Below are 12542 nucleotides of genomic sequence, written 5' to 3' on the forward strand. Positions count from 1 at the left end.
TAATAATAATAATAATAATATAATTTAGCAGAGGCTTTTATCCAAAGTAAATGTAATACATATTTGCAATATTACAACAGTAAAAATCATTAAAGTTACATTTTGGAATAGTCTACAGGTATAAAAATAAGCTTTAAATAATTATTTGTTTATTGTTCAGCTGTGTTCTGTCCTTAATTTGTCAGGACCAAATATTAAAGTGCACATATGAAGTAATCCCTTAAGAGGTTAAACTTCATGTTTCCTTTTTGAAGTTCAGTCTAAACCCATTACTGCTTCCGGACACTAAGAGACTTTCTGGTAGCAAGCCAAGATAAAAGAGTCTGTTGCACTAAATGATTTTGAACAATGGGTGTCTACACAAATATGTCTGATATGAAATCTGAAATGCTGGTATATTTACTCTTTATGAAAAAATGCAAATATTGTGTGAATGTAGCATGGTAGCAGATAATTATCCCAGTTGTGTTAATAGGCCTGATTTATGAATTCCTCTACACCTAAATGAACCTGAGCAGGGACGTGCACCCTTTTTTTCTGAAGTGCCTTATTTGTCCAGACCACGCAATCCACCCCCCGCCAAACTGCAGTTCGCCAGCAATGTACCGCACTCGAACCACACTTCGTGCCACTTTTTTGTTTGAGCCCCTGCCCCCCCACAAGCCTGCATGAAAAGATCCCTCTTACTCATGTTATACTCTCTTTTACTGAATTTCTCAAAACAAACCTACCTAGTACCCTATAACCAGGACAGGAGATCTATAGTATGTGCTGAATTTGCCCTCCTTATGCATTTATTTCCACTAACCATTTGGTGTATTTGAGAGATTTTCCCAGGATTGATTTTACTAGGATGGCATTTTTTTCATTCCTAATCCTGGAATTTAACTTGTGTTTTCTCTGTAACGTTTATGTTCTTCAAATTTCAAATTAAAATCCAGGTTAGGCTGTTACTGAACAAACTATGTCCATCACTGCACTTGTCAATAATGTTCTCTGTTCTCTTACTCCAGAAAATCATGAAAAAGTCATGTAAATAATCGTTTAATTTCTATTTGGAGATGGTCTCATGAGATGTGTCAGGTGATTGATACATTTCCAGAGTAGTGGCGGAGTTTAAAGATATTGTTTTCTCTGGTATTTAGCTGTAAACTTGAAATTGTCTAATAATAAATCAATAATATTAATAATAAATGGATGATTAATCAAAAGTCAGTTGCATGAAACGCAGGGCCCTACTAATACTACCTTGTGCTAAGCAGCCCTAGCTCACAACAATCTAGCAAGACTTTTAGACTAAATTCTAGCCAAATTTAATAGCCATTTTGAATGGAACATTGTCATAGTGAGTACCAATTGAAGGTGAGTCCAATTACAATGTAGCAAACTAATAGTACAGTACAGCTGTAATAAAATACAAGTATTTAGGTAAATTAAAACTGTTTTGATAGGCCAAGTCCTTTGAATATAGATATTTACTCTAGGTTGTTTATCTGGGGATGCAAATAATTTTGATTATCTACAAAGATATAGTGAGTGACAGAAAGCTTTTGTCTCTATTTGTAGTGCTGTAGTGCACTTAGAGTAAAAAAATCCAAGGCTGACCACCAAGGGGCAGAATGAACAGAAGACAGGCCAAGGCAGTGTCCAAGCAATGTCACCTGACATGAGTTTAGAGAAAGCTGCTGGTCTAATCACACTGACCCAGTGAGGACTTCTCACATACTGCTATAGCATTACCAGGCTGTACAGAAAAGGATCAGAGAGTGCCAGAGTACACCATTCACAGAAATCCCACAGATACTCAACTGTCCACTATTTAGCTGTGGTAATTTTTTGTTTTCTCTTGGATAATAACTGTTCAACAAACTTAACAAAACACATTAATTAATAACTATCAATAAACTTCCAGTGGAGGGTATGAATATGTTCAAATTTCAATATAAAATACACTGTACACATGTACTAAAGACAATTGTTATATAAAATTGTTGTAAATGTAATTAACATATATTTTAACCTTGCTATACTGTTACTGTTAAATTATGAACCTTCTGTAAATTATTGAAATTAAAAAAGTAGTCACTGCAATCCTGAGCCTTCTTCCTGTGTCCTCTCCTAGAGTCCTGTATCCCCGTGCCTGGAATCTGTGTTTCCTTGATCCCTCGCCTGACTTTCCGACCACGACTCTGTCTCTCTGTCTATATTTGTCAAGGCTTGTTGCCTTGTTTGCCCGATCCCACGACCCACGCCTGTGACCTCGACGACGTCTCTGTCTAGCCTCCATTGCCCTGATCTGCCTGCTCCAGACCCGCGCCTGTCCGACCAGGCACTGCACTTGGGTCCCCTGTTCCTGTGCTCCCCGAGGTGCAGCTGTGACAATATGGTTTGCTAGCCCAGTGTAAATTATTATAAGAATGCAGTTTTTTTATCTAGCACTCTTTTTTTTTACTAGTGTTTCTTGTAGATTGATTGTTTGCAAAAAAAAACACATATTGTGCTTACTACAAAAATCAATAAAGACTATGTGTTATTGAAATTGTATTTTTGAAGGCAATTGAAAGGTTTTATTTTCTGAAAACTGACTCACCCTAAGCACCGAGTGAGAAAACACAATGGAGCTTCAAAACATGTTAATTCCTGTTGAAGTTTATTTCACACTATTTGTTGGCAGCCACTGCATTGCAGACAAGTTGAGACATTACAGATCTTGATGCAACTTAGGTCAGTCTGTCATGGGCATTTCCCCATGACCAGAGAAGTGCACATGATTTACAATGCATCACATGTTAAGTGGCTCATGCTTGGCTTACCCATCGCACAGGTTCTAATATTTGTCAAAAAGATAAATCATGCTGTTTGATTCAAGGTTAGTCTTATATATTATATAGCTTATATATATATATATATATATATATATATATATATTATATAGTTTCAAAATTCAGATGGATGCTGTGATAGAATAATGAAAATGGACAGCTTGGATAGGCTGAATGGTACTTTCTCATATTAAAATTGATCTAAATCTAAATTGATCTAAATTGATCTAAGTTGGCTGGTAATCTAAGTTGACAATTTATTTGTTGTTTCACAAAACAATATTTCACAAGAGAGGGGTGTTTATCTTTACAGAAATGAGCTTGTCACCTTTTCTCTGTTTTTTAAAACTATTAATCTGGATTTAGCAGGTCTTGGAAGAGCTTTGTGAAACTGGCACAAGTCTTTTTTTACAGATGCCAGTGCATACCTGAGTGGGGTGAAGTGTCGTGGTTCGGAGCGGTCTCTGGGTGGTCTGGGCAACATGAGTGTCCGGCTTGTGTTGCTGTCATGCTCTGCAGGGAGGGAGGGGCGATGGGGGCGGCCCAGAGAAGAGGAGTCCAGAGTCCGTCTGTCTGGTGTCTTGAACTGTGTTGTTACATCTGTCCTCCATTGAGGTCCAGTGATATGGGCTTGAAAGGGGTGGGTACTTCCAGCCTTATAGGGGTTCAGTCCACTAGATCTGGACTGCTGATAACGATGGGCTAAAGAGCAAAATACAAACAGGTCAATAATATTTTACATTTTACATAATATGTAAATTTAAAACTCACTCCTTATTCCAGGCACTTGGTGGGTAATAAACATGGCATGTAACAAGCAATCAATTTTGGAATTATGAATTACTAATAATTCTGAACTAGTTCAATTCACACTGCTAGTACCAACAGCAGATGTGATGCTTTTTGAGCTCCATCATTCAGTAATGTAGCTCTCGTTGAAAATACCACAGGCTCATAGGTGTTTTATCATTCTCACTTTTGTGTGACAAATCAAGGAATTCTTTGCTGACTTTAAGCTCACTAAACTCCAATGGAGCTCATGCACTTGTGCGCTGACCTTTGAGTTATGGTAATCACAGCTGTCTGACTGCAACCAGCAATCATTGGGCTACTGTTTTAGCAACTCATGAATGCCACTTAATCTTAAAACAGAAACAGTAATTACGGCTTTATGCATTTCCTAACATGCACATCTGACTGATCTGTTTTGGCCTTCAACTTGTACTTAGTCTCCAAAAGTAAAGGTGTGCTGTAGTAATTTGAGTGTGCAGACTTTTCTTTTATCTTTAAATTATATGTACATATTGCTCAAAATAAATTAAACTCTGGCTTAGAATGTAGGCATGTGTAACCTTCACCTTCCATTCCAATCATTTGCCAGGTATTTTTTTCAACCAATTCTTAATTATTTCAGTGATCTGCAGCTGATTGACCAATTAAATACATCTGTATAGCCTAAATTCACAGAGTATATTCCAGTTTGTTATTGAGTAGTACAATGATATAAATTAATGTTGGATGAAAACTATACATGCATGTTATGTTCATATTTGGTTTTAAGAAAAATATCCATCACCTAATTATTAACCCTATTTTATTTCTAGTAGAATAATACATTTCTTTGGTAGTGTTATGAGGATTCTTAAGACTGACAATACTCTGACCCTGAGTATCTGTCTGAGGCTATTTTGGCACATATTTCCTTCTAAACTCCTTGCAAACATATTCTAACAGAAAGCACTAACATGTTTATCTACATGCAGCTTTGTGGGGAAATGTCCATAGACATGCACACACTGAAAATGTGAACAATAATAGAATCTCTAGAAAAATGAACATCTGCATCCTATTATTCTACATACAAAAACACAATCATTGCATAATGAAAAACAATGATGTTAAAAGTTGAAATATTATTTTAATAACAATTAACCCAATATTATAATGTGAATCATTTGAATCAATACTGATTATGACCACCATGCTCAGTATTTTTGGCCTTTCATTAATTAATTGTGGAGTTCAAAATGATTTTTATCGAATTAAAGTTTTGCCTAATTTTTAATAAATTTAATCTACATTGTTATGATATAGGCCTAGATCATTGTATACTTAATCTAATGATAATACAGCATTCACCATGTTCATTATATGCTGCTGGCTTTTTTTTCTAGCTGGTTGGTCGATTGCAGATTGTCACTTCTACTTCATATAAAATATATTCTATTTCAGCACTTTTCTGTTAAGTTTTTTTGTCTTTTGATTTTTTATTTTATTTTTTATTTTAAAGTCACATGAAAGGCACAGAAGTAGCAGAAGATATTTGGGTGAACAGAACAAAACCCCAATGCTGTTGAAATTACTTCACTAGGAACTTTCCAGAAAAAGGATGATGTTCTGTTTCATCCAATTGATGAAATATCAATAGACAAGTTTTCAGCATAAAGTTTCATGACTCTAAAAATGCATCCGTGTAGGATCAGATTATCAAATAAATAGAACCTCTAGGGAAATATAAAGGGCTTGAAATCAAACCGCTATCTACTGTAAACTTTACAGAATAGGGGATCTGAATAGTCAGTGGTATAGAAATACCATTTCATCTGCATTCACCATGTAAAGTACATTAAAAAAGCAATTTGGGAACAATTTAAATAACATGAATAAACAGAAAAGGGCAGTTTTAACTGAAGAAGGTTTAAATGAGATTAATTATATGGCCCATTATTATATCAGCACTTAATGTATACTTGAATATGTTGTATCAGGGAGTTGCCAGGCACAATGATACTGTATGAGTCTTGTGTGAACTGACTTTTGGCTGTTCTGAGAATGCCTTCAATTCAGTTCAATTCTCAACGCCAACCTTAAGAATTATAGCGATATAAATTGAATACAATTTTAAGCAGGGGCTTTTTAAATAAGATGAAGCAGTAATTCAGTTCTGAGAGTTTTGTGCTGGGCAACTTGGTGGCACACTCACCAAAAGTGGCACAGCGGCAGGGGTCATGTTTGTCCAAGTAGTGTTCCAGGGTGTCCCAGCCCCCCCCAACTCGCACCATCACATGAGTTCTCAGCACCTGGAATACAGTGAGGATGTGAAGACCCAGCCTCTAACAATAACCTCTGTTCACAGTACAATACAAATATGTGAATAGGAATATCTATTACACACACACACACAGGTCAGAGTGTGACATCAGTGGTGAATTAAAGCTTGGGAAGAAAACAAGTCACAAATACGTATGAGAGAAATTTAAATAAATAAATGCATTCGTACATACCTACAGGAAAACATAAAAATGCATCGGACATAAACAACTGAAACTCAAATGTGTAATCATCTGTATCTTCAAACTTTAAGGTTAAGTTTAGGTTGCATAAAACATTAAACATTAAACATATATATTTAATATAATGTTAGCAGTCATTTTCTGGATTGTATAACCACATGGTGAGCCACAAGCTTTGCAGCTGTGTGTGATGTCAGAACTGGTGCTGTGCTCCTCCCCAGATGTGTGCACTACACACTGAAGTGTATTATTCCTGATGCAGCTGGCATTGCAATCAGGATACTAGGACTTAATATTTAATGAACTATGAATGTAAAATTTGAAGGATAAGTTCCCCAATATTCTAGTCTATGACATTTGATACATTTGGCTACTGGAGTCTTCCATTACAGTTCACATACACCAATGATCAGACTGCACAGTTCACCCAGTATTGGTGTACAGTGAGCCATCAAGGTTCCCTGTTGGAAAGGTGGTACTGTTGTCCCAGAGATCATCACACTATAGTTTTCACTTTGTGTGAACACAGCCACACAGACATTACTGAGGTGCCTCCGATATCCTCACATCCTCTCACATGCCTAACTGCCTGTATTCATGCACCAGTCCCACATGTCTATTCATAATGGCTTTTTTTTCCCTTCTTGGCTACATAAATGGCAGTTTGATGATAACTGACTGACTCTCTGGCAAAACAGGGACATTTCAGCAGCTGAGAAGCTTATATTTGGGATGGAAGGATAAACAATGACAGAAGAGAGCAATTCTGAAGTTCTGAAGGTTAGCATCTGTATCTTAACTAATTTACAAAAATGTAATATACCAGTCTGAAATGTAATAGCAGCTATGAGACTACTTAATATTCTGCATATTCAACATTCAGTCAACATCTTAATGATACACCAATGAAACAGTTGATGCTACTGATTTCCTGAAAAGTGGAATTTCTTACTTAATAATACACTGCAAGAGATTAGCAAACATATAGGTAATAAACTATCCCAGTTGATTTGACAGTACAGATAGTTAAACGTTCCGCTGTGTTGGAACATACCTGCTTGAGCGCTCAGCTACTCAATTAAACCTTGCAGTAGTTATAATTAGGCCCCTAGACCTTTTTCATGACTTTCAGTTACTTTAGTTACAGATTTCAGATTACTCACATTCTATTCCAAAGTAAGTGAATAGCTAAACGTCTTACCCTGATGAAGATCAAAGCGCTGGAGTCCCCCACTTTATACTTCCCTTCAGAAACCTTAGTCATTGGAAACTGGGAAGGGCAGGAGCAGCGTCCCAAAATTTCTCGCACCTGGGGAAACAATCAGAAAAACACATATTTCCCTTTTTCCTCCTTCTTTACAGCACTCATGAATACATTTCCCTAAGAACATAGACACATTTAAGTGAAACACTTAAGTTGAATAATTTAAAATGATACTGGGGTAACATTTTTTTTGTGTCCAACTGTATAATTGTAATCTCCTACTTTATTGGAAATCAGAATACAGCAGACATGAATTATGATAACAACCTCGAAAGTGACCAAAAGGGAGAACACAACTTGACATTCTTAACCTTATTTACCAACTTGAAGCATCACCTAATGCTTTCCTTTTTACAGAATGTAAGTGAGTTTAACAGTTGATTTTGTAAGCCTGTACAAATTGCACTTCTGCAGCCCAGAATGTGGAATTTAATATGGTATTTTTTGTACTAGTCTGTCACCAAGAGAAGGTACTAACAAGCAATAATTTTCACATTTTTGCAGTGATGTAATGACAGCACCTGGAAAGCACCCATGGAGGCAGAGCCATCATTCTGTCTGTTAGTCAGCACTTGAATTGAGCCTCATCTCAATAATGTAACAGCTCTTTTATTTAAAGGGAAAATTTAAAAGACCTCCTCTGATCTCCATGGATCAGCTTTCTAATTGGATGTCATTACATCTTGGGCTCTGACAGAATCTAAAGTGTTGCCTTGGTATAGTTTCTCTATTTTGTAAAAGTTTGTAAAAGCACCACCAATGCGAGGAAGTAGACACTGGACTGAGAACGAAAGCCATCACAACTGTCTTTAAAAATGAATCTACTCTGCACAGATGTCTAGTTATTTTCAGACCATTTAAACATTTTTCCTGGACACTCTCCCACAAAACCATCAGCCAGGACCTTGCTGCTAAAATGGGTTTTCTAGTGGAGGGAATTAACAAACTGAAGACACACACCCTTTAAAAAAAAAAAAACATTTAAAGTTAGGAAGTATTTCTGAGTGGATTGATTTTAATTTTAGTTTTTTTAATATGTTTATTTTACAAAACATATTGTAGACAATATTACATACAGAGCCCCTGCTATAAGAAAACAAGTCCTGTTTAGATCATGTGCATGTGACAATTCCAGCCACGACTAGTTCTTCCTCATAAACACTGGACAACTAATAGACATAGGCCAGAAGTCCTTGAGCATTGAGCATAGCTTTCCATTTTACTTTTTCTTGCAGGGATTTGCCAAAATATAACATTACCAGACCTTCTCACTAATAAACTAATTAATTTTTGCAATGATACAGACACTGTGTGGCTGAGTTTATTTCCTAGAACAGCAATTAATTAAAAACCAGCCTGAGAGAAACAAAATAAATAATACTTAAAGGAAATAAAATTCATCCCTGTTCCCTACAAAGCAAGCTACTGACTGTAGGATTATTGTTGTATGGTTTATTCAGGGGAGGGAGCTTTGAAGTTATTATTGGCAATTCTTTACAGGCTGAAGGGTTAATATGAATAATCAATGCTTTTCTTTAATACCATTGCTTTTAATATGATCAATGCTTTTCTGAATACAGAAAAGTGGGACACCCCACTCCGCTTACTTGTTAAAAATACCTGGGATTATATCTATCTATATCTATATCTATGATCTTTATTAATATAAAACAATATCGACAATGTATAACTTACACAGTCCTAACCATGATTCCTATAGAACCCTAGCAGACACGCAACACTGTATGTAGAAACTACTAAATGTTTAATTGAACTGAGAGGTAAGTAGATTCATACAGACACACAAACCTACAGTTGAACATAGTTATTCACTTGGTGTGTCCTCAAGTGAATGCTCAATTAGATCCTGTGGCCACTATGCACGTTCTACTTGTGATGCATTAAAAAGTGCTATTTATCCAAAATGCAGTAGGTGAGCAACAGTCATAGTGTAAGGGTCTTAGCAGAGCCCTTCGAAGACAGAGGTCTAAGACCCAGGTTAACTTGAAGTTAGCTGGGTAAGAATTTGACTGAATGTAATCCTCCCCAATGAAATGACACCTGACACACCCCCAACAATGACAACACATTCCTAGCAGATCAACTGGGAGCAATCTTTTTGATAAGAAAGAATTCTTAGAGATGAAAGATTCTTTAACATTAGAACCACCATAGCCACATTTTGAGCGGCTTTTGCAATTCAAATGTAAATGTCTCTGTGTATGTGAATTTCTCCCACATATCCATTCTTATATATTACTACATATTTGAATATTATACAGTGTTTCAGTGTAATCTAGTGTAATCTCTTCAAATTTAATAAGTTATACATACTTTCTTCTTCAACTGCCAGACATCAATTTACTCCTACTTTTACTCTTAGGAGTAAAAGCTATTCATAAAGACTCTTTAGACTTAAAAGTACTGCTAACTCGACCAATATTTAGGAGACCTAACGAGGTCCCCTAACTATTTAGGAGTTGGGAGATGGCAGCAAAGAAAAGACGACTGAGCGCAGCTTCAGTGAAAGGAAAGGTGTTACAGCGGTGTGATGCTGAAGAGTTATTGTGATGATATAGATTGGACAGAAATGGAATACTGTTTGTTACTGAACGAGTCAGAAATGCATTTTCTTTCGCCACTGTCAGAAATGTGGCACTGTCAGCAGAGATAAAGGTGGTGACAATGTTGCAGTGTCTGGCAACAGGGAAAATACAACAATGCTGTGATGATTTGGGACCATAATCACAGCCTTCAATAAGCACAATTTCCTATCAATCCATAATGGCTTTAACAGACCCCGAGATCGTCTGACAGTATCCCCAAAACAAACTGCATTCATAATCAATGATTATGCCTATATAATCAATGCTAGCCTAATCAATTCATAATGAATGATTCATCAAGGGTTTTACACAGATTCTATATCCGACTATTTTTAACAAGAATAAAAGCAGCAGCAAAATAAGCAGCAAAATGAATGAAAAAATATCCACTCATACAAAGCATATTCATAATAAACTGTATGCGCATTAACAAATACGTTAACTTTAATTTGTAATTTACAAAAAGTGTCTGAAATAGCGAATCGGTGTAAAACACTTCATGAATATACCCCAGTGTTTTCACCTGTGGATAATTTCCTATTTACAACGGAAGAATAGTGTTCCATTTACAGATGTTTTATGTATATTTTATGATTATGAATGTGAAATTAATCTAGCATTTGAATTCCATGTAGCATCTTAACATCCTTGTAATGAAGGAATGAGGTGGAAACTCTTATTATTTTGTGCCAAATTATAAACATATACATCACAGTGAGCCATATTGTAGCATAAACTGTCGTGAAAATTTGCTAACAGTTATGCCTAGGATTCGACCCTACTCCCAGCTAAAAGTAGGTGTAAGAGACTTTATGACTGACTTCTACCTCTTACTCTGAGCGAGGAGTAATCTTACTCCTAAACAAGCTTTTAGCGTGATTCTTAGGAGTAATTCTGAGATGTTTTCTCCCCGTCTCCCCCTACTCACAGGGCAGGCCGCCAGCTAGACCTCATCTTCTCTAGAGGCTGCTCCCCTTCGACACTCTCCGTGACATCCATGGACATCTCAGACCACCACTTCATCTCCTTCTCCCTTTCCTTCCCCTCCCTCCCCACTCCACCTACTCTCTCTGTCACCTTCCGATGTAATCTCCACTGTTTCCCCCTCCACCCTTGTCTCCACTGCCCTCACTCTGTTACCTTCCATTGACTGTTTTTCCCATCTATCTGTCAACTGTGCTACATCCTCTTTGTTCTCCTCCCTCACCTCCTCCCTTGACTCTCTCTGTCCTCTCACGTCTCGTCCTGCCCGTCCCTCACCTCCTCAGCCTTGGCTCTCTGCTGTTCTCCGCTCAACCCGAACTAAACTGTGTGCCGCCGAACAGAAGTGGAAAAGGACCAAACTCCCAGCTGCCCTCGAACTCTACCACTCTCTACTGTCAACATTCTCCTCCTCACTCACCTCAGCCAAGAAATCTTACTTCCAATCACTCTTTGAATGCACTGTCAACAACCCCCACAAACTCTACTCCACCTTCTCCTCCTTCCTTGCCCCCCTCCCCTCCTCCTCCGTCATCTCTCACTGCTGATGATTTTGCCTCCTTCTTCTCCTCCAAGATTGCTCTTCAATACTCCACCCTCCTCTCCCATCACACCCAAACCTTCCACCGATAAAGCTTCATTTTCTTCATCCTGTTTGTCTGCTATCTCCGGCTGGATGCACTCGCACCACCTCAAGTTCAACCTCTCCAAATCAGATTTCCTGTTTTTCTCGCACTCTTCCTCACCTTCTGCTGATCTCTCCATCTCAATCCCCTTGGAATCCACCACACTCTCTCCTTCTTCTTCCGCTAAAAATCTAGGAGTCACCCTCGATCCTGCACTCTCCTATACCCAGCAAATCACCACGCTAACATGCATTCTTCCTGAGCAACATATGCCGAATCCGTCCCTTCCTCACCGACTACTCGACTCAGCTGCTCGTCCAGTCACTGGTCCTCTCCCGCCTGGACTACTGCAACTCCCTCCTGGCCAGCCTGCCTGCGACTACTACCCGCCCGCTCCAGCTCATCCAGAACTCTGCGGCTCGTCTGGTATTCTCTCTGCCCCGATTCGCACACGCTACTCCACTACTCCATTCCCACTGGCTCCCGATACTGGCACGCATTCAGTTCAAGACATTGACCCTCACCTACGACTGTCTCTACCACACTGCACCAAGCTACCTTCAGTCCCTCGTCTCTCCATACATCCCCTCCAGACCACTGCACTCTTCCAGTGCCAGAAGACTAACTCTGCCTCCTCTCCACTCTCCTTCCTCCAGAGCCGCTCCTTCTCATCCCTGGCCCCTAAATGGTGGAACGACCTTCCCACCGAAGTCAAAACAGAGTCCTTGACCTCCTTCCGGTGCTTATTCAAGACACATCTTTTCAGACAGTACTTGTAATATTAGTCCTTTTAATCCCCGTTAGATAGCACTTCATAGCATTTTATCATGCTTCTTGCGTTATTGACTGATTTCCTCCTTGCTCCCTTTCCCGTAACCCAGGGGTGGGGAACCTTTTTCCTATCAAGGGTCATTCGAGTGTTCAAATGTATTCACAGGCCGCAATCTTAA

General features: G+C 38.3%; 1 protein-coding gene across 2 annotated transcripts in view; it reads right to left on the reverse strand.

Annotated features, from left to right (window-relative positions):
* The window catches only part of gas2l1 (growth arrest-specific 2 like 1), a 51783-nt gene that overhangs the window by 12573 nt on the left and 26668 nt on the right, over positions 1-12542 (reverse strand). For both annotated transcript variants that reach the window (XM_066689062.1, XM_066689063.1), the window contains exons 3-5: positions 7317-7424; positions 5806-5902; positions 3251-3524 (exon numbers count right to left, since the gene is read on the reverse strand). In XM_066689062.1, coding sequence (XP_066545159.1) covers positions 3251-3524; positions 5806-5902; positions 7317-7424 — 479 coding nt within the window. The remainder of the gene's footprint in view (positions 1-3250; positions 3525-5805; positions 5903-7316; positions 7425-12542) is intronic.

This window comes from Amia ocellicauda, chromosome 17 (genome assembly GCF_036373705.1).
Source record: "Amia ocellicauda isolate fAmiCal2 chromosome 17, fAmiCal2.hap1, whole genome shotgun sequence".
In the NCBI taxonomy this organism is placed as follows: Eukaryota; Metazoa; Chordata; class Actinopteri; order Amiiformes; family Amiidae; genus Amia; species Amia ocellicauda.